The sequence below is a fragment of the Athene noctua genome, chromosome 1 (genome assembly GCF_965140245.1).
Source record: "Athene noctua chromosome 1, bAthNoc1.hap1.1, whole genome shotgun sequence".
Classification (NCBI taxonomy): domain Eukaryota; kingdom Metazoa; phylum Chordata; class Aves; order Strigiformes; family Strigidae; genus Athene; species Athene noctua.
This window is the reverse complement of record NC_134037.1, coordinates 134,297,751-134,323,591: the sequence shown is the minus strand read 5'-3', so window position 1 is coordinate 134,323,591 and position 25,841 is coordinate 134,297,751. Positions and strand designations below refer to the sequence as shown.

The window sequence follows — 25,841 nt, the reverse complement described above, 5'->3', positions numbered from 1 at the left end:
GGTACAAAGGTTTGTTTACAAAGAAAAAGAGAACAGAATACAGTTAAGTCAAACACAGTTACCTTTTAAGGTTCAAAAGCTCTGGATACTCACCAGAACTGAGAGTATTTATTTTTTTTAATTGCCATCTGAATATTCTGGCTCTTTGCTGTTTAAGGGAGTGTGGTATGAGGCAAAAGAGGTATGAAGAGACAAACAAAAAAACCCTTTGACATTGTAGTCAAATGTTAATGGTTCATGATTAACATGAAGGCTTTATTCATACTACCACAAGAGATCAGCCACAAAGGATGTAACCTACAGCATTACCCCAACCACCACTTTTGGAAGAATTTAAGAAAACAAAAGTCTCAAGTTTTTTGTTTTCTATATAGAAGTTACAATTAACAAATTCCCACTGTTAACGCAGAGGAACTACCACCTTTTAATGCATTGTTACTTTGGAGTTTCAATGTGATTCCTATTTTGCTCCAACACCGGTGAGGTAGAGCTGAGGAGATTTCGAGCCACCAGGCATGACCATGCACTGCTTGAATAACCACCATCTGACATTCCCAATCGCTACGGGCAAGCAAATTTAGCAACAGCAGCTTCCATGACCTCTCACACATATGCCTTAACTATTTTAGTCTGCAAAGTTATAGCACAATCTAAAGACTGAATTTTCCCAGGGAGAAATCTCTCTCCTGTCTCAGTGTGGATTCCCAAAATTGCTGTATCAGTTCTAAGATGGGGGATGGACTCTAAGGGTGATTCACTTAAATGGATACTGGAAATAAATGTGCTATCAGAAACTAGGATACAACTGTCCACTATTTAAGAGCTTCAATTAGAACTGCTGCTTCTGATTCTTGAGCCTCTAATGGTATTTAAAATATTAAGTGAATTAGTGTATATACAAGTAGACTAATAAAGTGTAACGTTAGCCTTTTTAAGTTACTATGCCACTGTGCCCGTTTTCTCTTCCCCAAACACATCTCATCCTAATATCTGGTTGCGTTTTTCCATGGCACAGTGTTTTCCCTATGTGACAGTGCATTTATTTTATTTTTCTGATATCTGCATAAATAACAGGCAGATTCCCTCCCTCTTGATATCCTTTCCCAGCTCTTTTTCCCCTCCTCTCTCACATGAACTCATTTTAAGATGAAAATAGAATATCAGTAATTTCTCTTTCAAAACTACAAATTAAGCCCTTCTGAGGAACACAAAGGATTTCTTTGCAAAGTTGCACCCACGTTCACTTTGAAGGAAGCTCTTTTCACCAGGTTTGAGGCCACAGATGCGCTTACCTTCCGAAGTCGCAGAGTTTTAGAACAGCTGTATCAGGGTCCAGCAAGAGGTTCTGTGGTTTTATATCCCGGTGGCAGATCCCAAAGGAATGGATATAGGCTAAACTCCGGAACAGCTGATACATGTACAACTGGAACACAGAAACACTGCATAAGGCATGCTTTCCCAGTCAAAACAGGGTAAAGAATTAATTTAGCACAAATTCTTATTAGAAGAAAACCAAAATAATTCAAAGACTCTGCTGAATGTATATTAGTGCTATGAAGATGGGCAAGGTATATGCATACCTCCCCTCACCCACCTTTGCCACATACCCACACATGCAGTTCAAATTTGTTCATTTTTCCTTTCAAAAATGAGCACAATTCAAAAAAAAAAATTGTGCCAGCTTTTCAACATTTATAAATAACAGTAGTCATAAAAAACATAAACAAAATAAAGGTGTTTCAGTTTGCTTTTTTAATCAGCCTCTACACAGAAATTAAGTATTCCAGGTTATTAAAAAAAAAAAAATGCCCCCCAAAACCCCAAAGAAAATCCTTTAGCAGATGAAGTTATTAACAACATATTACACATTGCCCAAGGACTATGGTAGTGTCTCAGCCTGTCACTTGAGTGAATCTCCCAGTTTCTCTTGGTGAAGGGACAGACTCATTTTAATTTAAAATCTCTGGGCAAAAAGAGAAGGCAGACAAAAACAACTGTTCAGAATAATTTTATGCAAGGCACAGCAAACAAGTATGCTGAGAGAGAGTTTTCTCTGCCCCCTTTCCAAGGCTGGCTAACCCCTTAGCAAGGATGAATACATCAAGGGGAGATTTTACAAAGCCAAGGGCTTCACAAGGCAAGATTGTAGGGCATGGGGAGGATGTCCAGCTGCTGGAGTTACATACTTTTGGCTATGAAGAATAAAGAGGTGCTGGATACAATCAGGGTTGTATAGCATATACACTTACAAAGGCATAAGCAGCCCTGTTTCAAGGTTGACAACAGGCTGTCAGGTTATTTGCTATCTTTCTTGTGTCCCCTACAAGTTTCTATTTAAAATCAAGCTACAGGCAGAACACTGTACCGGAGGTGCACCTCCACGCTTTCATTTTCTTAAGCACGTTGTCTACAGTTCACCTTTAACAGTCTGTAAAACCGAGTGCAATTGCTAGATATTGATATCAGGTCATGTTTACATCACTTTCACCACTATCTTTGTCTTTACACTTTCTCTCTCCCTTTTTTGTTGTTTGTTTGGCAGGGAAGATAGGAGCAGGGGGAGAATCACTTGAAATTTGGCTCTAGGTCTTCAGCTTTCATATTTGTTTCTGAAAACCACAACTCTGCACAAAGAAAAGCAAACAAACATGTTTTCTGAATTGCCTGTCCTAGCCACATTAACTATGTATTGTGCAAGTGTATTGCAAAATAATGCAAAAGACTGCTCTTACTTGAGGAGTCAAGTCAACGCATGCAGGATTTAGAAGGTATGCCTTTCATCTCCACACAGCAAACCCAAAACTTCCAATAATTTCTTACAGCATGTTAGAAGTTACAAATAAAAATTAACAAAAACATTACTAGAAAAGCTTCCCTGCAGTTCTTTAACAGCCTCTTTGTTACCCTGGGAAGAGTAGCTCTCTGTCTGCCTATGTATCAATAAGAAGTGAACATATCTGGACTTTGCGTAGCCAAGATGTCTGGAAAAATTGCAAAAGCTTTAATGACATCAAGGTAACACGATCTTTTTAAATACAGGATTATGAGAAAGACTTGCCTTGCCAGAAAAATAACAGCCTTGCAGGCTACCTGGAACGGAAAGTCCCAAGCATCCAGCAAGATCAAAGTGTTGAAACAGAATTTTCTCTCAAAGTGTAACTAAGGACAATATTTCCCAAGTTCCCATAATGAAGAGCAATTAGGACAAGAGTACTGACAAAAGATATATAAACAATTTATCAAAAGCTAAGCTAACATATTTTGAGGAACATCTAACCTGAAGACATGCTGTTCCACCCAACAGACGAAACAAAGTGACCGTGCAGTACAAATTGTTACTGCCAGATGATAAAATTCTGTGATTTCTTGAAAACAGGTATCAGTGCTGGCTATTGCAGAGACATGCCATTTACAACTTATGCATATACAGTTATGCCACAACATTTCATTATTGGGATAATTACTATTTGTAGCTTTCACCTCCATAACTTTCATCTTCTTTCAATTAAATGGAAGTTTTTATAAGACCACCCTCATGTTAAGCATTACAGTTTTAAAGAGGAACCTGGAGAAATCAATACAAATCAGAATTTTTGCTGCTAGTTTCCATTGACTGTTACCTGGATGCCATGTTAACAAGTTCATGCCATGGGAAAACGCGATCATTCACTATTGTGTGGACTGTGGTCACCACACTGTGTGAAATGGAACTATGAGACCCTGATGGGTCCCATGTTTGACAAAAAAAAAAAAAAAAATTATTCATTTTAACCACTTTGTAAAAGATGCAGACAACTTAAAGTGAGGTTTTGAGGCTACAATGTGCACACAAGCATCTTACCTTATGTGGCTTTTCAAGACAAGAGACAATGCGTTCTAAGTGAGGACAAAAACACGCCCACAACAGAAGCACGTGAACTCATATGCCACAAAAAGGCGAAGATAACATAAGAGAACATTATTCTTCCTGACAACCTCTTTCAGTTCCTGACCTTTGTACTATTGTGTCTCCATCATCTCAGGAAACCAAAGCTACTAATGTGGCTGGTGACAGTCTCTATCTAAGCTGCTTCAAAGCCAAAACACTCCCCCCACAGTCTCCCCCACCCATTCCAAGATTTTTATAAAGTGAGAAATAGGGAATGCTTGCTTTAAACCTCCAGCATTCTATCATCATTTTTTTCCCCCTCTTGCCTCAAGATGTATGTGCTCCTAAAAATTTCAGAAAACTAATTATGTCAGAAAAGAGGCATTCACGGAGTCTATTCTTATAATAACCTTGTTCATCTAACCACATCGATCATACCTACCTTGACATAAATCATAGGGAGTGTCTGTTTAGCCCGACTATAATGTCTGGCAACTCTGTATACTGTTTCAGGAACATAGTCCAGCACCAAGTTGAGGTACACCTCATCTTTCTGAAAGAGAACAGAGAAGAAGGAAAAAAAAAAAAAATATCAGCAACAGATTTGAAGCATAAAGTACAATTAAAGTATTCAGAGAAGTCAACAGGATGAGAAAGCTTGTGGACATTTTAAGCACACATCTTTAGTGGGAGTGTGAACTGCCACCGAGCTGCTTTTCCTTTAGGCTTTGCATTAAGTATTAGTACACAAGTCAAACTTACGTTTAAAGTCACGTTAATTAATATGGTCTCCAACATGAGGCATTTTCTGGTTATAAATGAGGACAAGGATATAATCGTTTTGCCCAGTTAATATTTTCATTAGGAGATATTTCAAGGTGACATCTGCATCATTATTTAAAGCAGTCTATTAACTCATTAGTCCCTTACCCCGCCAAAACCGAGAAAAAGCAAATTTAAAAGTCCCAAACTCACCCCTCAACAACTACACATCAAAAAAAATTTTAAGATCCTGCATCTTTTAGAAATGTTACTTTGATTTTACTGAATTCCTAACCCTTCAGGGATTAATAATACATAATAACCATTCATAGATAGTAAGCCAGTGTTAACATTTGTAACCATTCTGTTTATATGTATTTTAATGTTCCAGTTATCTCCAACTTAAAACATATGAACTTACTCATGGCAAAACAGAAGCAGCCAAAAACAAAGACTCGAGTATCGCTTTTAATATCTAGGATCAGGTTAGAGGTCCGTATGAATGTAACAAGAGAAAAAACAAAAGCAGCTTTATAATAAGGTACTTTGTTACAGAATATATTACCAAAGGAAAGAAAGAACAAAGAGGAATTAAATGACAAAGTACTATAATCACATAGTGCCTAATTGTGGAACTGAGAATTTTCAGCCGTAAAACAGGTCTTAAAAAAAGACTTCTGATATTTTAATGCAGTCTTCTGTGCGAATCCTATCAGGACTGTGAACACATTTAATGGTGGGGGGCGGGTTATAATTAACTATATCAACCTGAAAAATTATTTTTGAAAGCTAGGTGAATTAACCAGAAGCAACCTCTCCTGCACTTGCTGTATAGCAGCTAGATCTTTCTACAGAGAAAGACAATACATAGAACACTCTGAGGTCTTCAACTGGAGTCCCCTGTCAGCAGGTCCACTGGCTATGTATCTTAATACCCAAATCCAAATCTCATCCCTGTATCAATATTCCTGTGACTTAACAAGTCACTTCAAGCACTGAGTGTGGTGTGTTTCTCTCACAGTGCTCTGTTTTCCTTACCTGTCTCTGTCCTGCCTCAAAGAGTAGCAGTCTCCAATGAGTAAAGAAATGGTATGTGGTAACACACACAGAAATACACATCTTGACTAGAAAATATGCAAAGAACTGCTGGTTTTGTGTGCTGTTGAAGCCTCGGAATTCAAGAGCTCTGCTCACCATTTTTTGAAAATAAATGCTTGTATTTTCAGGACATTTTAATAGCTCTCACCAGTATCTCCTAATATGCCAAGTCACCTTTCAAGGCCCTGCCTACATCACTCTTCCCTACAAAAAGGTGCTCTTTTAAAAATCATTGCTTAAGTGACAGTAGCAATAGTATCAGCACTAAGCAAACGGCAACGGCCCACTAACTTGTATCTGCTCTTATGGTACTTCTGCAACACAGACAGGGAGCAGCGGCCTCCAGAACGCTGCCTATGCTGGTGTCTTTCACAGTGCCATCCCAGAAATGAGGTAACAACATGAAGGAATCCAGAGACCAGGCTGGAGAACAAACTTTTTGACATGGATAAGGAGGGACAACTACCAGCAACGCAGAGGAAATACCAGACAGCTCCTTCCCTTTCGCAACAAGGGAAGTTGTTCTTTCCCTGACTTGCACTTCAAGCCAATAAAAATCCACCACCATCTCTTCCTAGGTCATAGCTTTCAAGGTATTAATTATAAAATACAGAAAATAAATGTCTTGAAAAATCAAAGTTAATGTATGCCTGGTAAAGCAACCTGTACATCAAGAAAGAAAACAGTCTCATGAATATGAATTCTATTTGAGTCAGTGTAGTTACAACCTGATGAATATATAATGCTTGCCTCTCAGAGGATGGGAAAGTTTTACTGGTAACAAGTCACTGCAGAGAGTACTCTGTTACTGAGGTTGGTTACTGTCATTCAAGGATTCATGTTCCGTGTATCAAAATGATTTACACAAGTGATTAGAGACACAGAAAAAAAATGAGTAGAAATGGGAGTACAGTGATTTCATTATCCTTTCATAGTACAAAAGGAGACATGTAAAGCAGTAATATATATGGTAATTAAACGCTGTCTATACTACTTCACAACTGTGTGTTTCAAGAACTACAGAACTCTAGTTTGTACCACCTTTGCTTTCTTCTCCTCCATTTTTATTTTTATTTTGTGTTCTGTTGGAAATGGGACTAAATCAATGGCATGACATGACACAAGCACAAAATATCCCCTCATGTCACCTGAATAGAAAAGATTGAGGTTTTGCGCTGACCATCAATGCTTGTAAGTTCTGATGCTATCCACAGTACTTGAACAAACAACATGGGTTTTGCATGGTATTGCTGCTGTATAAATGCGTATCACACATTATCAGCTAAAACATGAAGGCACATGAACACCTCTCCCCCAGCCAACAAACAAGTTTTGATGTACCCAGAACTTTAATACGCGACTATAAAGGCAAGGCTTATGGTGTTGGCTATGTAAGTAGCTGCACATTCCACTCTTACCACAGGCAACTGACACTTCAGAAGTGCTCTAAATGACTACTTTCATGAATTAAAGATGATTCAAGTGTTCTGACCTACCTCCTCTTGATGTCACCTGGCGCAAATCTGACAAACACTCAAAATTTTCAAGAGCCCTCATCCTTCTCTGTGAGCATGATCAGGATGAAAATAACATCCAAGTTACCTGGATTCCCCTGAACAAGATTCAGGACAAGCTAGAAAGCAGTCATGGCCTGACAAGCTCCGAGGATGATGTAACCTGGTTTGCCTACCTCATGCATTCCTCCTAAACACATATTTTTCCAGTGACCCAGATGTACTGCAATAGGAAACAGGGTTAGCTCAAAGAGCTTGCCAAATGAGGACAACTGCTTGAGGATCAAGCAGGAAGATCGAGGCTTATCTTTCCATTACAGGAAACCTTTTTCAAACCTGACCACATATTCCACACATGACTTGTTTCCACACTGCTGTTTCAAAATTGCTAGGCTGGGAACAAACCAAGGTAACCTAACCATCAGGAGCACCTCTGAAATCCCTCTACAGAGAACAGAAAAGTCCAGAGGAGATTGCTTTATATAAACGATGGAAAGCGAACAAAAGATGTCATTAAAGAACTCGCTTCTCCTTGCAGATCTTGGGATTGAATAGATTATTAGCTCAGCAGGTCAAATGTTTATGTGCATCCATGTTCTTATGTGCTTGCTGCTAAGGTTATGACCATGTAGTCTTTAAATTAAAAAAAAGGGAAGGGCAGGAAGCCAGATCCTGAAATACAGGATCAATGTATTTCATTAGGATTTTGATTTTAGCAATGCGGCTCAGGTACCTGCAATTGCCTCAAGTGTAGAAGCTGCTTTTTGTCACTTGGCAGACAAATCTTCAGCTGACAAACACTGCTCCAAAACAAGCCACAGAAAAATAACCACTGCCTTGCCACTGAACCACTCTGACTCTGCACCTCCCAACAACCAACAATTCAGGCACTACTTCACTTTGGCTGGAAACACTTCATGTAAGTAAATACTAATACAGACTAAGCTGTAATAAAAAGCACGAGCAAGACTGGGACACAAGAGCCAAAACATTCTAGCAACTTATTTTTTATTTTGTATCAGAAATTGGAGATAAAAGAGGCTGCAAGTACAACTACTTTAGCACATGAGCATTACATATTATGTGGCTGATGACTGAACGAAACTGAAAACATTGCCCTACTGACACAAGAAAGGCTTCATGAAGGTCTCAAACTCCACTTTTAAAACTCTTCTCTCCTTCAACCCACACAAGTAAACTGTTTTAAGCACCATTCAGTTGAACTTAACTGTAGCCAATAAAAAGTAACCGCTACTGAATTCAAAGATTCGCTCTTCCAGATTGCTTCTTGTAGGGAAAGTAAATATTCCTTCTCTGTGATCCTTCCCCACTTCAACAAACTACCAGCTTTTGCTATTTTTTTTTCATATATCACACACACTACATTTACAAGGTGCATTTACAAAACTGCAATCAACATTCGTCAGTCACAATCCAACTACCTCTCCTATTTACCACCAACACAGTGTTAGAAGCCCGCGGGGTCACAGCTGTTAAAAACCAGACTGAAGGCAAAACAAAAAAACAATCACAAGGCGTACTCTGAAGTATATGTCATATTGAAGAGTACCTGGAATCTGGAATAACGGAAAATACCTGGGATCTAAAGGAGAATTTCTCTGAGTGTCAAGTAATAGGATAAAAAGGTTAAGAAACTATCGCGGACACTCCTCCCTGTGTGTGACTAAATTTACTGAACAGCATTTGGAAAAAGTGATGAACATGCTCATTTCTGTTCTCATCTCCTGGCAGATCAGTAACAGTGTGGTGGTGATGGTTCTGGTGTGGTTTGTGAATAGGTTCTCGCTCCTATACCTTTTTTTTTTTAAATCCCAGATCATTTAAATTAAGCTATTTTTCAGATCAAGTCCATGTGATCATGTGTATGAGTGCAACAAGATGAACAACATGGTAGTTTCTTAAACTAACTTTGCATTTGGAGAAATAAATGTGTAACTGAACGCTGAAGAAACTTATTTTACCTGCCTATTCAAGCTAAAAGCACACAGATAAACGATAAACCTAAAATTAAGGAATATGCAGAATGCACTTCTTATTTAAATTATCCCAAGGCATCAGTGTTGGGGCTATATGAGATAAATAAGCCAGTCAGTTTACTCAAGGTGGTCATATTTTCTTTGCCATATGACAGCACCCTGCTGATGATGTTTCAGAGGTACGTGCTACACAAGGAACTGCTACCATCAGGATGGCAGCTACTCAAGGGTTCTGTCAAAAAGCGCTGAAGGATTTAACTTGGAGCTGGAAAGCAAGACGACAGATTTTAGCATGACACGTGGATTATGCCTTCTTTCAGAGTGCATTATTTAAACACCAGAGTGTCAGCATGAGGTAAAATGTGCCCTTCACCCTGACTTAGCCACCCAGATTTAGACAACATACAAGGTTCAAAGTCACACAGTTTTTGCCCTAGATTCAAAAAAGGTGATTTTACTTTTTCTTAAAGCTACAACCAGCACACACTTCACACATCCTTATCAAGCACCCTGAAAGAACCACCTTCCTTGTCTTACCTTGAAGGCTGACATAGTACATGAAAGATACAAAGACTCTGGGCAGGCTTGCAAAGATGAAGTGAGAATTTACAGCCTTCTTAATCTAACTACTGAGTAGTCACGATACACTAGAAAATTTTGAAAATGCAAAAAAATCTTGTAGTTGACCTTATTTGTATGAAGGAATGGTGACATCCAGTGGCCACATGTGCCTGTTTTTACTTGCAGTTTACAACCACAGGTATTTCAAAACAGAGTTGTGGCTGCCACCAAAGTAAAGGAACCACAAGCCCAGAGGTATAGCTGCAGTTCCACACAGATTAACTCCAAGGGGGTAAGAGCAGTTGAAGACTCAACTTCAGCATTTAGAAAGATATCAGTTACTTCCTATTAGTACTGCAAGTGTTGGGCAAAACATCTCCTTTCCTCACTGTTCATAACTGAGTTTGGGAACTGAGATCTGTCCCAAGACCTGCGTTCCTATACGTACTTGTCAAAACCTACCAAACTGTTCTGTAATGCTCATTACTCTTCAACATAACACAGTCTGACGTAGGTAGGAACTGCCAGCTGGGTCAGCTGTGATGGTAGCATAAGGGCAGAAGTCAAGCATCTCAATAGAATTCAGATTTAAGAACTTTCCTGGGTCTTGTTCTAAGGCAGTTGGTTTGCATTGTCTACGTTTGATTACTGAAAGAATCTGCATTCTTAGGTGATGCACTAAGCCTTCCCCCTTCATTAAAAAAAAAAAAAAAAAAATAGATGGCATTTTCTGTCCCCTTTAAAGAGACTGTAGTAAAGAGAAAAGTCACTCATGGAGAGAACTGGGGAATCCCTGCCGATTCTTATTTTATGCCCTGTAAAGTCTTTAAGCTTTTAGCTGTACTTCCAAAGACAAGTATTTTTATGAAGTTAGAAAAAACTACCCAACATCTAAAAGGTGGGATTGATTTGTGATCTTTGACACAGGTGATGTGTGGATATTTGAACCTCAGCTCCCAAGCAGGGACCCTGCCATAAACTGGCAATAATTCTGTTGGGAGGTGAAAATTAACTGATAACGTTGGGATCACTGGCCTGTCCTGCATACCCTACCATGAAAACAAAACCCAGTCTTTGGGGATCCACTGTTTTCTTGACTGTACACTACGGTTCAGACTGCATAGAAATTTCTGAATTGGCATATATCCATGACAGCAAACTAGGCAAAATAATACACTATGATGGTTCAAACTATATGCCTGCCCCAGGACAAGCAATACAAACTACTTTCCTAATAGCCATCCAACACAGGAAGATGAGAGTAGTGGCTAGAGCTGGTAGAAAAATAACTTGAGAACAGAAGAGTGACTAACCAGATGCACTGGATGGTTCACTGGTTTAGAGAGAAATCACGGGAGCTTCTCATTTCCAATGCATGCATCTACCACCTTGAGGATCTAGCCAGTGCTGCCTACTCTGCTCTTTCAAAGCCCTACAGCAGACAGACAAAACTGCTATTTCTATTAACACAACCTACTCAAAACCAGAGACTGCTCATAACTACAACTAAGGAAATTCCCAGCATGTTGCGAGCCCTAACAGCAGTAACTGATAATGATTATCTGATGACTGGTGCCCTTTTTGAAATGAGCTTGGCAGGCCTCAGGCAAGGACTACAGAGATACCAACATCACAAAACTCCTCATAATTGGCATTAATTGCTCCTTTGTTGACAGCACAGCAGATCTGCCAAGGATTAAATGGATTGTAGTGACTAAATTCATCTCTAGTGATGGCCCTTCAGCACATTACTAGGCTGGTGCAAAACATTCACACAGGCTCTGTGAATTTGAAATTGGGCTTAAGGCTCTGTTAACTGAACTTTTTGCGCAAGAACTTTTTTTTTTTTAAAAAAAAGAAGTTAATTTAAGTTCGACTACAAGTACTCCATTTTAACAGGGAACAGAATGCATGGTCATTATGCAAGGACTCATCTGAACACTCTCACAAGAAAGGATGGTGATGTTTGTGTCTCTTTTAAGGTGGAGGATCTCTCTCTTCCTAACAGGGATATGAACCCGGAGAAACACCAACTGTTCAGCAAAACCCAAACCTGCAATTCAGCCAGTTGCTCCCTTCTCCCAAATTTCTTCATTGCAGTTTAATCCACTGCTGCCAAAGCGCATGTGAGATAGTGCACAGCAGCTTATAGATGCAGCTCAACATGTATCTCCTGTATGGTTATTCTAAACCTCGGTCTAAGTCTATGAGAGTAAATTTCCATCCTGAGTCTGCACAGACTTTTGGCTGCACGCCCTTAAAACTAAGGCTATGTAAGACTAGAAATCAATTAGAGCATGCAGAAGGGCCAGCTCAGCCTCCAAAAAAGAGCCAACATATTGCCTCTCTGTGATCTCTGTGCTTCCATATGTGCTTTGACTCCTCTGAACACCAAGCCACCTTAAAGACAGGGGGGGAAAAAAAAGTTACATAACCAGAAATGCAATTAATCAACAAAAACTGCATTTACTTTACTTTCATATGATTTGATGCAGGAACAAATCTCTCCACTGACTTCTCTTCCTCTCTTGGGCACAGATATGAATCGATCAGACTATTAAACACTCAAAAACATCCACACAAGAAAACCTGAAATATCACAAAGAAAGATCTAAACCAGAAATAGAGGTGGGGGGGGGGGGGGAAAAAAAAGGGAAGGGGGGGGGCATTAGGAAGTAATTTCAGGTTTTACACAGCTGAATAATTTTCCTCAGCAGCTGCTGATTTAAGAAGTTAGGTCATGTTCTAAAACGTTGGGGAATACTCTCAGCAAAGGAGCCAGGGGGACTATTTGGTATGTCCATGTCCGCCCTCTCTTGGAGCACAGCTCAAAAGGTTTTCAGCAGATTTAGGCTAAAAAGGACAGGCAGCAAGACCATCTCACTCAGCTCCAGTAAATCAACACTTACATTAATATATCATGCTAAATGCAAGGCAGTCCCTGAAATTCAGGAAAAGTAGCAAATATCAAACCAGAAATGTATGCCTTCCTACTGTGGTCTGATCTCCCAGTGGCAAGCTGACAGGCAAAGCAGGCACCCTGTTCAAGACCTTCTCCTAAGGTAGAATACCAAATTATTCAACATAGTAGAGTTGACCAGCCCTATAATACCACACATTTTATCGGTAGTCCAAGGATTACCTAGAAAACCACAAATCACAGAAATACAGCATGGAGAAGACACGACTACTTCCACCAAAAGAGTCTTCCATATACAACTCAGGTCATTATTTGTTCTTCCTTCCACTATAATTCATTCCACTAGTTATAATTACATGTTTTGGAGTACTGAAAAGCACATTACAACTATGAAGGTCAGTGCCCTGATATCAAATATCTCATACAGTCTCAGAAGAAAAAAACCCAACCAGAATCTACTCTGGCAAATTCTTTAACAAAGAGTCTTTCTAAAGAACTGGGTTATCCAACAGGTCTGACAAACGTCTATAAACTTAAAAAAAGAAAGAACCGAGGAGAAATAGTTTATAGAAGCAACCTGAATGCCAAGCCTGCCAACTGTTATATTAACATATATTACATGCTCTCTCTGAGCTCACAAACTAGAAATCATTAGTCAAACATGATTAATATGTAGTCAGTACTCAGAACAACTTTTATATATGTACACACACACAGAGGTATAAATATACGTGTGCACATGCACATACACATATATACACACGCCCCCAATACAGGATATACCTATATAAAGACAATACAAATTCAAACATGCTCAGTCAAGAGGGAGTCACCCAATCACAGAAAACAAGGGAGAAGAAACCAGTCAAAGCCATGTTTGATACAAATTTTCCATGCTGCTAAGGCTGGATTGCTGTTGGCAAAAGCACAAAGGAAGTTTAAGTAAATGGGAGACATAAAAGGAGAGTTCATCACAAGGAGAAAGAAAAGCTAGGGAGCTCAAACACTTCAACCAGTTCCACGGGTAGCCCCTAGAAAAAGCTACCAGATTGCTCCAAATCTCTACAAACTAGCTACAACTTCGATGCAGCTAAGGAATAGTCTTACTAGTGTTATTTAGAATTGGTTTTCTATTTGACACACTTTTCTGTTGTTTCCAGCTTTCTAATCAAGAATTAACTCTCATTTTGCTAGAATAAAGCCAGTTTTAAGGTTTCCCAGTGCCTTAAAATGCCTAATGATTAAAATGAACTAAAGTGGGTATTAGGCACATTGCTTTCAAAGAGTGCCAGTCTGACTGGATTTGGAGAAATCCTTTGAGGTACCTCTAAACTGAGACAGACTTAAGCTTCTCAGATACTGGCCAAAAAAAAAAAACCAAAAACAAAACCAAAAACCAACAACAAAGAAAGAAGAGTCTCTGGGCTTAGAGACACTGGTGTCAAGCACCAGGGAAGAAGGGAGAAGTCCAAGGAACAGTCCAGCTGGAAGAAACAGGTGGAGTGATCACAGTGGCATGAAAACCTTTATGCAAGATATTGCTTGATATATAGGTATAAAAATTAAGTTCATTAGTGAACTATTTCATTAAAGGGATCAGCAGTATCACTGTTACCTCTGAAGTTTTCCCATCACTGTTAGACTTGAATTAACTAGCATAAACACAGATTAATGGCAATGGACTGCTAAATTCTTCATGAAGACAGACAACAACTGCAAGCCCCACCTGTCACTGTGCTACTGCATTTTCTGCTATATGTTCCTTAGATTTTTATATTACTCTTCTCATTGGGCTTGGCTTCAAGAATCACTTTATATAAGGCTCTGGGTACCTAACATCTAAATCTGCAATTGCTCCTACACATCCTTCCTGGTTACCTCATGGGACCTTACACTTTTCTCCCTTTTTCTCCAATCCCTGAAGAATGAGCTTGATTATGAGGGTAATATGAAGGAAAAGATGTTATTGCTTCCCAAAATGACAAAAACATGACAAGAAACATTATTCTTCCTTCCCAGATGAGCTTCAGAACACCAACTTGCTGCTTTCTAGAGCTTTTCCCAAACAGCAGCCAACAAACTCATACACAGTTATCTTCACATGCTGCCACCAACATGGAAATCTTTGCAAGCCAATTATGTATCATTCCATATTGAACTGCAAAGAGACCTTGAAACCTGACCTGCAATATTATGCTGCTTATGTTCTGCTCAGTGCATCTTTGCTCTAGGGACTGGTTCCCATCTGCCCCCATTTTGCAACAGGGTAGCAGTGGCAACCCCAAAGACACAGAGCAGAGGCATGAAGAGAAGAGTAAAAAAGTAATGTGAAAGAAATCTTAATGCTTCAGTGAGAAGTTTCGCTGGACATGGATAGAGACCGCATTTTTAAAAACGAAACTAGCATTGCCAAGAATCAGTCACGTCGGAGTTGAAACAGCAAAGTGGAAAATCCAGTCTCAAGCTCAACATCAAGTTAAAGATTTCCAGAGAAGTTTTACTCAAGTTACTGTTACACAAAGGCTCTTGGAACAGTGTTCTGAGAAGTTTTAACACTTCCACTATTTGCAGGAGGTTTCTGAAAGCCATTACATAAGGTGTCTTCTGTTTGTCTCATTAAATTCTACTTCACTCTAGCAGTTACAAGCTGGTTAAAAAAGCAAACAAAAAACCCCCAAACCAAGCCCTTCTTCACAGCATTTCCCTTCTTGTACTCATGCTGCTCAAGGAATATTTCATTATATGCTAAGTGAGCACAATATAGTTAAAAAACCTACACTGTACTACCAACAAAACAGCAACAGCCACGTAACACTGGAAATGCTTGCTATCGTCTGGCAAGGGGAAAGAAGTGCTGATCAAAAAAAAAAAAATTTTTTTTAAAAAATCACATTTCTCCTTGTTTCCTGCAAAGCGGTTTTGCAAAATTTCCAATGGTACAGGTGAGGCACAGAAGCACAGGACCAGGTACCCCCTGTGCACCTCTCAGAGAGGTAACAACAGAACTCCTCCAATTATCCATATGTGTATTGCACAAGGCTGCAGTGAGCTGCCAACAACAACTTATCCTGGAGATGTCAGCTCCCTCTCTAGCTCCAAAGACCATGAAGTGGGTGGCTTGCCTCTCCCATTCTGCTGGCCCACTTCTTGGCAACAATAGTTAATAGCTTTCCGGCAGCTATCAGCTCTCAGTCCTTTACAGCACTGTGGACGTGTGTACCAGCATCTGAAGACAACTAAGGATGTAATCTGCTTTAAAAAATGAAAAAAAATTTTAAGCAGTATCCTGCCTTTAAAAATTAGGAAAAAAGGTATTATAAATTGTATTTATATGTAATTTATATAAATATTTATAACTAGATATAAAAAGATCAGAGGAAGTTCATAATGTCATCTAGCCCATTTCCCCACCTCACAGCTTACATTAACTCATTAACTCCCACATGGTCCAGAAAGACTGAAAGACTTTTTTTTGGTTTTGTTTTTGAACTTCATGGAATACCCTGCTTTAAGCACGACGTTGGACCAGCTGCCATCTTGGGGTGCATTTCATCGGAATTCTCCCGTGCTTCACAAAATTCTGATACATACATAGACAAGAAAGTTGTTAAGACTTCACATTAAAACAAAACCTTATAGCTGTTTTTTAAAAAAATCCAAGGAACCTTTATACCTGGACAGAAAGAAAACATAAATGATAGTGTCTGCTTCTTGAGATTTATTAAATCCAGCTATTTGCTTCATCTTCTGGACCATAAGCATTCTCACAAATGCTACAATCACGCAATCATACGTTATTCTTTCCTCTGGGCTTTGAAACAGCCTGCATACGGAACAGACGTGCAAGGAATGGTGACAGAAGCATACAGAGACAAGGTCTGAGAAAAGTCACCTAAGTGCTTTAAATCTAAAGTGCTTAATGCTCAATCCTAGAAAACATATTTGAACATATGGAAAGGTAGCACCAGAACATGCAAATGGAGCCCAGCTGTGCTCCATTAAATTAAAAACCAGAGACAGTGCGTATCCAAATCGGTGACGCTATTTTGCTATACTAATAACACTACCCCTCATGGACCACGCTCCTCCATACCAAAAAAGATCTGCTCCAACATGATCTGCTAGGCACCACTACGGCATTTCCTCAACATTATCAGGTCTACTACCTTCACACTCCTGCCTCTAGAAATTCAAACAGTTCAGTTATACCCCACATGGTTACCAGGAGGCATTGCCTTGTTCTTCATTCTTACCTTCTCTCCACTAGAGTAGAAGAAATAACGCAATCGGACAATGTTACAATGATCCAACTTTCTCATAATCTGGAGCTCTCGGTTCTGAAACAAGAGAAAAGCAAACAATTAGAAAAATTCTCACAGAGAGTACTGCAATGAACACCTTAATATACAGATACAGCTGACAAAACTAAGAAACCAAAGAACAACTAAAGTTGGAACGAGGCAACAGCCTCCACATGTTTATTAGTCTTTCTTCCAATTACTTCATCACCAAGAACATCGACATCTTTGAGTACATTTTCCCTCTAAAATAAAGGTCCACAGACTCACCACAAAATCCAAGAATTACCTACTTTACTAAAGTTTCAGTGGCAAAAAGCAAGATGACATTAACTTTCCATTTGTATTTTTTGATCCTACAATAATACAATATATCAGGCAAAAATGGTTGGATAGGCAAAAAGCCTATCCCCCTTGAATACTGTAAAAATAATGTAAACTATGTAAAAGCAAACATAACATTTCCACCTACAGACCTGCCCTTCTCCACACTGCAAAATAGGTTTGCGATGGAAGGTAATTTCCTGTACCATTTACTTTGCAGTACCAACAAAAAGCACCTGAAATTGAGTAGGAAACTCAGTTCCCACTTTTGTTCAACCAAAGTTTAATCAGATTTAGGCAGACAGAATAATTGTAATTTTCCCATTTTATATCAACCTGAAAAAGCTGTTTAAATACAATCTGTTCATTACTTATATGATAAAAATGGGGACTTTACTGCAATATCCATTGTAAATGAGTCCTAAACAAAAGATGGATTTCATCCCTAACAGAAAAAATGAGTAAAAATTTAAATTCCAGGTATGAATAAAAACAAGCAAGAGAAATTAGTACAGCTATATTTATTATACTTCATTCTACAGCTGCTGCTACAATACTCCTTTCTCCTGTGGTCACATTTACACATCACTGTTTCTCCTTCCTCAATTACTTTACAATCTGCAGCTTCAAAAATAGAAGGAATTCCAGTTTTTATTTGGATCACAGTGTTGCTAATCATGCATCCTAACCAGCTAGGACTGATGCACCAGACTAATACACTGGTCCTATGAGCATCATGAACTCTGGCCAACTTCAGGAATATTTGCAAAGAAAATTCTTTAGCCAGCACACATCCTCACATTTAAATCACAAAGCTAACACCTACTTTGTGTGGTGCTGCTGTCGAAATAAGGATTTCACATTCTGTGTATCAGAGTCTATCACTATGATTAAAGCTTAAGGAACTCTGCAAGAACCACTTGGAGCTTCTAATGTGAACATGGCTACAAACTCTGCTTTTAATTCCTCTAAGCCATGTAGCCTTAAAAAAAAAAAAAGAAGTGTTAGATAGGATGTAGTATCATTAATCCCACCATCCCTGCCACCCGCTGACTGAAAACATACTTCAGTATTAGCCAGCTCTTTACAAACACGAGTGACATCTCACACAATTATCAGTTGGCAATTATCCAGCTAGTAGTTAAGGAGAAAGCAAGTCCTTCCCTGAGCCTGCCCAGCTTCTGAACAGATTAAAGTCTAAATCAGTTTGGTGCACACTAAAACAGGCCTAGTCTATCCTGAATGATGAAGAGAGAAAATAGGAGAAAGCAGGGAGGAGACCTTTGAGGCTTTCATGCATCTCCTGGAATCCCATGGAGTGAATTTGTGGAAGAGGAATACAGTCTTCATCACATAACCTTGTCAATATGCCTCGCATTTCAGAGAAGAACGTTCTCCTGGTAGGAACAGGAGCTCAAATGTTCTCCACTTATTAATTCTTTATTAAATGCTACCAAAAAAAGTCAATCTTTGAGAGTCATGGCTAGGGTTCCTGTGACTTACGGCACAGTTCAGACTCCAGACCAACAGAAAGATCTTATCATCTCCTCTCGTCCAAACAGCATGGCGTTGCTGGCTCTGTGATGTCTCCCTGGACCTTACAACCTGGGGCAGATTTCAACTAGCAAGCCAAAGTAGGGATGGCTTTAGGTCACATCGGTCACTGAAACACCAATTATGACAAGAAATTAATTTCTCCAGTTGGCTTTTACAGCGCTTAACAGTGTTACTACAGGACTAAACCTAACACTGCAAGTTCCAGCACCTCAACCAAATTCTATCTGCAATTCATAGCATGATGCAAGGCAAGTAATTTTTTCCTCCCCTTCTCCCAGTGGTTGGGAAATGGGAATAATCCCTATATTATGGGAATAGTATCTCATGGAATTACTGGAAGAAACATGAATAAGCATTAATGTGCACATATTATTTTGGCAATATCTCTACTAGCTCCTTAAAATAACCTTATATACACTAAGTCAGCTTATTGCTTCATGTGCTTTAGATAGTATGTATATGCTGATTGGATACACTGGGAAAAAAAATTCAGCAGAAGTTATTCAACACTAGGCTGAAGTTATATTTATACTCCGGTATCTCATCCTAGCACAAGCACAGTCTGTGCTCACTTTGAAGCCTTCCATTCTGATCCATCTCCTTGGGCTCTCATCCTGACCATCTGCTGCAGCTGCACAAACAGTGCTTCAAGAGGTGCTAATATCAGGGATAACTCACAAACCAGTTACACAGTAACCTACATCTCACATTCCCTGACTAGACAGAAGGAAACAAATTTCAACAGTCATCTTCGGCAAATAGTCACCTCGGCCATCTTAAAAACCAAGCTGACTTCTAATCACTGCTCCCTGGCAAAGTTAAAACTGGAAATACTCAAACAGTTACAAAGCTCAAATTGGATGTAGGGGGGGAACAGCTACTGAAGTTCCTGTAACAGACTGACTGATGCTTTAAAGAATTCATTTTTTCTCAGATGAACAGTTCAAGTAGTCTCGCTTTACCATGTATTCCCCTGTATACATCTTCAATAAATAACAGACTTTTCATGTTATAATGTGGACTATTAATTACCAGTGTAGAAATGCACTGGGTGGGGGTGGGGGGGAATCATCAGATTATAAGCAGGGAACCTTTAGTGCATAGAACAGTGACAGACATCCTACACTGAGTACAAGAGAAAATGCATGTCTAAATATAATGCAAACTAAAACCATTTCAAAAGATGCTGATGAGAAAGGCTGACAGTGCATGATCAAAATACAGGGTGGATGAAAATGTAAAGCTCGTGCTTCTCCTTAACTCTTTTTTGTCTTCCAAGAAACATGGATGTAAAGTCAAAGACTCAAAGAGAAACTTACTCTTCTTTCCTGTTCTCCCACCCTTTTACATGAAGAGGAGGGTTTACTTTTCTTACCGAATGAGAGAACCAGGCCTAGTAAGCACCAAAGAAAGCAACACCTTTCAGCAGCAGCCTCACCACAAGCAAGGACCCAGCAGACCTCTGTTCACACCAAAACACAGAGCTCCTGCAGCACACATTCCTTAGAGAAGCCACAAACCAAGGGGACTATGAGCAGATTACTCAGCAAGTTTCTGCTGCAGTTTGATTTCTTTCCTAAAATAGACTTTATCCAGAAGACAAGAGGCTGCTGACACACAACTCCAGAAGACTGCTTTTATGATGAGTGCATTTGAGGCCTTAACTACCTACTGAAGCAAAACCAATGTGACAAAACCCTGTTAATCACTTCTGAAGACAACTCTCCTAGCCCAGACTGCCTGTATCTGTTCATTATATTGAAGAAATCTGGTCACTCATCAAGGTTAAAGATTTGGTTCAGGATTGCCAAGACAATATCAGGTTTATAACTTCAAAGCATAGCCAATAAAGCTCATGCATGAAGACTCCTGTCTTCCCTCCAACCTTACAACCCCAATTCCTCATAACTGTGCTAATGCTGCAGTTGATACAAAACCACCAAAGCAAGATCATTTCTGCCTCACTACTGTAATCTGCTCTAACAGACTAGAATAACCATCACCCCCATGCATACACTTCCCTCCCCATACAGAGATTTCTAGAGCTATGCCAGTTTACATTCATCAACCCTTTGCCTTTTTTTCCTCCCCCCTTTTTTCCAATAGGGGATAAAATGACTGGATCATCAGAGATGATGCCTTATAGACTTGCAACTTCCTGAACTGGACCAGAGCAAACGAAGGTAGGTTTTGTACAGCTCATGTTGGCACAAAATTATCAATATACACCCAGTGAAGTGTAGAAATATCACCTGGATCCAGTTCAGAAGAGAATTCCTCCGTTTCCCTATCTAAAGGGCACATTGGGTTTTGCTTTTTTTTTTTTTCCTTCCAGAATGCCTGTTTAAAGTCTCAACAAAGTTCTCTGAGGATTACACTCAAAGCAGATGAAATGGGAGAAATTAGAAATTTGTTGTTTTCCCTTGTGTCACACCAAGGACACGACCTGGTTCTTATGAACAGATAATATTGTGTATGCCTTGTCCTTTTAAGAGAGGGTATCTTTTTGATGGAAAGGTAGGATAAGCTACCAATCTATTTCAACAAGCAGCTTCAGCATCAATATTCTTGTTTAAATCAAGCAAGGCCAGCAACTTAAGTTTATTCTCATTTCTGAATTAATTTTTATTCTTCTTGTGGCAATATCTTCAAATGCTGAAGGTCAGTATCTTGTGTTCTTCTATCAGGTTGGAAAAACAGAAAATGAAGGGTAACCATCACATGGACTCTGGCATTATAGATGGGTGGAAGCAGCACAAGTAGATCCAAATTTCTCAGTATACACAATCCTCCTGCTCTTGTACATGTCACGTTTACAATTTCCTCCTTTCTCCTGTTTACATCATAATTTCTCCATTCTACCACATTTCTTACTCTTCAGCAAAGGTTCTCCCACCGTGAAGAGCCGGAGCAGAGAGCCACAGGCAAAACTGGGGAAGAAACTAGTTTCCAGCAGGAGGCATGAAGGCAGTGATGAAGCAGCAGTGTTTAGTTTTTTTTTTCCCTCCGATTCCTTCCACTTGAACAGCCTGAATGACTAGTCACCTCCACTCACCTTCACCTACTGCACTACTGAGCCTTCCCAGAGAGCAGACTCAGGCTGAGACCTTGAGAGATATAAAGCATTTTCACAGAGCAGGAAGAAGCCTCTATACCCTGACCATCTCCCACTACAAGAAAAAGTCTGGACTCCAAGCACAGGGCAGCAGGCTCATGCTGACAAAGATCTTTCAATGTGATCCTAGACAGCTATGCTCGATGCCTTGCAGAGACAGTGCTTGCACATTTGAGCCAGACTTCCTAAACTCAGCTCTGTAAAACATACAGAGACAAAACACTCAAGAGCCCAGAGGAAGCCATCATACTCACCCACCATAAACTGGCTGTGGTACAGAAAGAGCACCTGACAGGTTACCAAGGGGTAGTGGGATCACCAAGATCAGCATACTTTCACTAATATTGTTACTAAAGCTCCAGTCATAGTATCTCTGGTTTATCCTAAGCTTAGTAGGACAGACCACAAATTAAAAGCTCTACCACATCTTCTCTAAAAATTCCTGAAGCTGCCTGACCCATTCCTCCCAAAGGTGGATTTCAAACACCATCAATCACAAGGCTACTTTCAACACAACACTGTCTTGCTGTCAGCAAAAGTAAATATTACAGAAATTATTCTATGGCTCACAGAACTAACAGCCTTTCACAGATATATCACTCAGGCGTTTTACAGAATAAAAGCTAATTCCTACATCCTTCTGTATTTGCCCCAAGCTATCACTGAAATCAGTGCTTGGAGGAAAAAGTGCAAAATGGGCTTTACTACAGAGGCCTGGGCTGGGAATCTGCTCATACCAGCCATCAATAGCTAGCCACCCATGACAAGTCAGTTTTGTAGGCAAGCAATTTCAAGCAGAGCTAAATGTCAACAGGGATCACAGTTTTCCTCATTTACATTTGAAACACGTATTAAGACAAAGCCCCAGTCTCCCTCTCCTGCCAGTCGTGGCATATTTCCAACACCAGCAGATCTAAGTTGGGACAGTCTCCGGTTTTAGCACACCTGTTAGTCTCAAACTCATACAACCTTTTTTTTTTTTTCCCCATCTAGGTTGGAAAAGACCTTGAAGATCATCCAGTCCAACCATTAACCTCATACTGACTGTTCCCAACTCCACCAGATCCCTCAGCACTGGGTCAACCCGACTCTTCAACCACTCCAGGGATGGGGACTCCCCCCCTGCCCTGGGCAGCCCATTCCAACGCCCAACAACCCCTTCTGCAAAGAAATACTTCCTCAGAGCCAGTCTGACCCTGCCCTGGCGCAGCTTGAGGCCAGTCCCTCTTGTCCTATCGCTTGTTCCTTGGCTCAAGAGACTCATCCCCCCTCTCTGCACCCTCCTTTCAGGGAGCTGTAGAGGGCCATGAGGTCTCCCCTCAGCCTCCTCTTCCCCAGACTAAACCCCCCCAGTTCCCTCAGCTGCTCCCCATCAGACCTGTGCTCCAGACCCTGCACCAGCTCCGTTGCCCTTCTGTGGACAGGCCTGAGTCACTCAATGGCCTTTTTGGGGTGAGGGGCCCAAAACTGAACACAGGAATCGAGGTGTGGCCTCACCAGTGCAGAGTAATGGGGTAAGATCCCTTCCCTGTCCCTGTTGGCCAAGCTATTGCTGAATAATGACCTTTAATCAAGAAATACAGAACAATTCCAACAAACAAACGCTATTTATTAAAATAAATATTTATCTATGACACACCAAAAGCTGTAATGCCAAAAGCACCACCACCCAAGTTAGTGCTGGTCCATTGTCGATTGTTAAATACTTGCAGCCCAGCAGGCCTAATGCATGGGTCAGAAAGTCCAGATATCATGTCCTGCTCCAACATCTACCAATGTGTAACGGATGCATGTGCACAGAAGCAGCTTTGAGGGTTAGCATTTGTAAAAGCACTTTGACTTCCATCATTCAAAAAGTCCTAGTGACATAAATACTAATGAACATATTGTTAATGCTCAGGGAGCTTCTCTAAGGGAAATAAAAATTAAAAAAATAAATCTGTGATAGCCATCAGCAGTTTACACTACAAATATAAAATTGCTGCTTTAAATACTCGCATCCCCCCACCCCTTCCTTGCACCTTTTCTGCCTGCCATTCATAGGAATCCCAACCCTCATACAAGGGAAAACCCAAATGCTAAGTGCCTATACAACATGAGAATAATGAGTTCATGTGCACTGTGCCATACAAGCAGGATGAGCAGAGGAAGCTGACAGGGGGTCCAAGATACAGAATGCTTGTGCATGCATTTCTGTGCAAGCTGGGGAATTGCAGTTACATCATGCTCTGTTTTACTGCACAACTAAAAGCGATCCAAAGGTTCCAAACGCAGCTTCATTTCACTACCAAGTTCGGTAACGCTGCCAAACTTTCCACTATTTGCCCACATGTAAAAATCTGATAATTAAGATCCTGAAGCAACACAGCAGGGCTGCACCACAAAGTGTTTCGGAAACACTGGCCTGTGAACATCCAAAAAGAGTCAGAGGCGCAAAACCTGTGCGTCAGCTGTATTCTAGCCAAAATTTATTACTGAGCACAGCGACCTTCAGCCCTGGCATAGGTACAGATCAGGGCAAAAAGTGTCTGCTCTGAATGCAGCAGCTGGCAGGGCCTGCCTGAAGAGGCCAGTGGGCAGAGTGTTCTGGGCTGGAGCTGGGGCCAGGCCAGGGCAAGCCAAAGGTGCAGGGTTCAGGCAAGCGTGGATGGGGCTGCCAGCACACTCCCAACCTGCAAACCCATGATTTATTACAGCTCGTCTGAAATTAAAGAGCAGACAGGGGCAGCAAGAGGCAAAAACATGCTTGAAGCTAAAGCTCTAGAATAACGAGTGAAGCACAAAGTCACAGCCACCACAAATGTGGGCTAGACTTCAATAACCCCTTAAGAACTAGACAGCTTTGAACCCCAACCATGCAGTAATGAGTGAGCTGACAGAAAGGCGTACTGGATGAAAATCACAGTTGGAAGTGACCTTCAAGATCATCCAGTTCCATCCCCCTGCCATGGGCAGGGACACCTTCCACTAGACCAGGTTGCTCAAAGCCCCGTCCAACCTGGCTTTGGAGGGGACAGCCACAGCATCTCTGGGCAACCCATGCCAGGGCCTCACCACCCTCACAGGAAAGAATTTCTTCCTTAGATCTAATCTAAATCTACCCTCTTTCAGTTTAAAACCGTTACTCCTCATCCTATCCCTACACTCCCTGACAGAGTCCCTCCCCACCTTTCCTGTAGCCCCTTTAAGGACTGGGAGGCCACTAGAAGGTCTCCCTGGAGCTTTCGCCAGGCAGAACACCCCCAACTCTCTCAGCCTGTCCTCACAGGAGAGGTGCTCCCAGCCCCCGATCATCTTCGTGGCCTCCTCTGGACCCATTCAAGCAGGTCTGTGTCCTTCTTATGCTGGAGGCCCCAGAGCTGGACACAGTACCCTAGAGAGTGGAGTAGAGGGGGAGAATCCCCTCCCTTGCCCTGCTGACCACACTTCTCTTGAAGCAGCCCAGGACACGGTTGGCTTTCTGGGCTGCAAATGCACATTGTTGGCTCACAGTCAATTTTCCATCCACTAATACCCCCAAGTCCTTCTCCACAGGGCTGCTCTCAATCTGCTCATCACCCAGCATGTATTTGTGCTTGGGATTGGCCTGACCCATGTGCAGGAGCCTGCACTTGGCCTTATTCCACACCACAAGGTTTGCACAGTCCTGCCTGTCCGGGTCCCTCTGGATGGCACATCTCTTCCCTCCAGTGTGTCAACTGCACCACACATCTTGGTGTCATCAGCAAACTCGCTGACGGTGCCTCGATCCCACTGTCCATGTCTCCAACAAACATGTTAGACAGCACCATCCCAATACTGACCCAAGGAATGCCACTGATCACTGC

General features: G+C 40.8%; 1 protein-coding gene across 2 annotated transcripts in view; it reads right to left on the bottom strand.

Annotated features, from left to right (window-relative positions):
• The window catches only part of GSK3B (glycogen synthase kinase 3 beta), a 153,040-nt gene that overhangs the window by 48,530 nt on the left and 78,669 nt on the right, over positions 1-25,841 (bottom strand). For both annotated transcript variants that reach the window (XM_074897172.1, XM_074897181.1), the window contains exons 3-5: positions 16,974-17,057; positions 4,311-4,421; positions 1,293-1,423 (exon numbers count right to left, since the gene is read on the bottom strand). In XM_074897172.1, the coding sequence (XP_074753273.1) occupies positions 1,293-1,423; positions 4,311-4,421; positions 16,974-17,057 (326 nt within the window). The remainder of the gene's footprint in view (positions 1-1,292; positions 1,424-4,310; positions 4,422-16,973; positions 17,058-25,841) is intronic.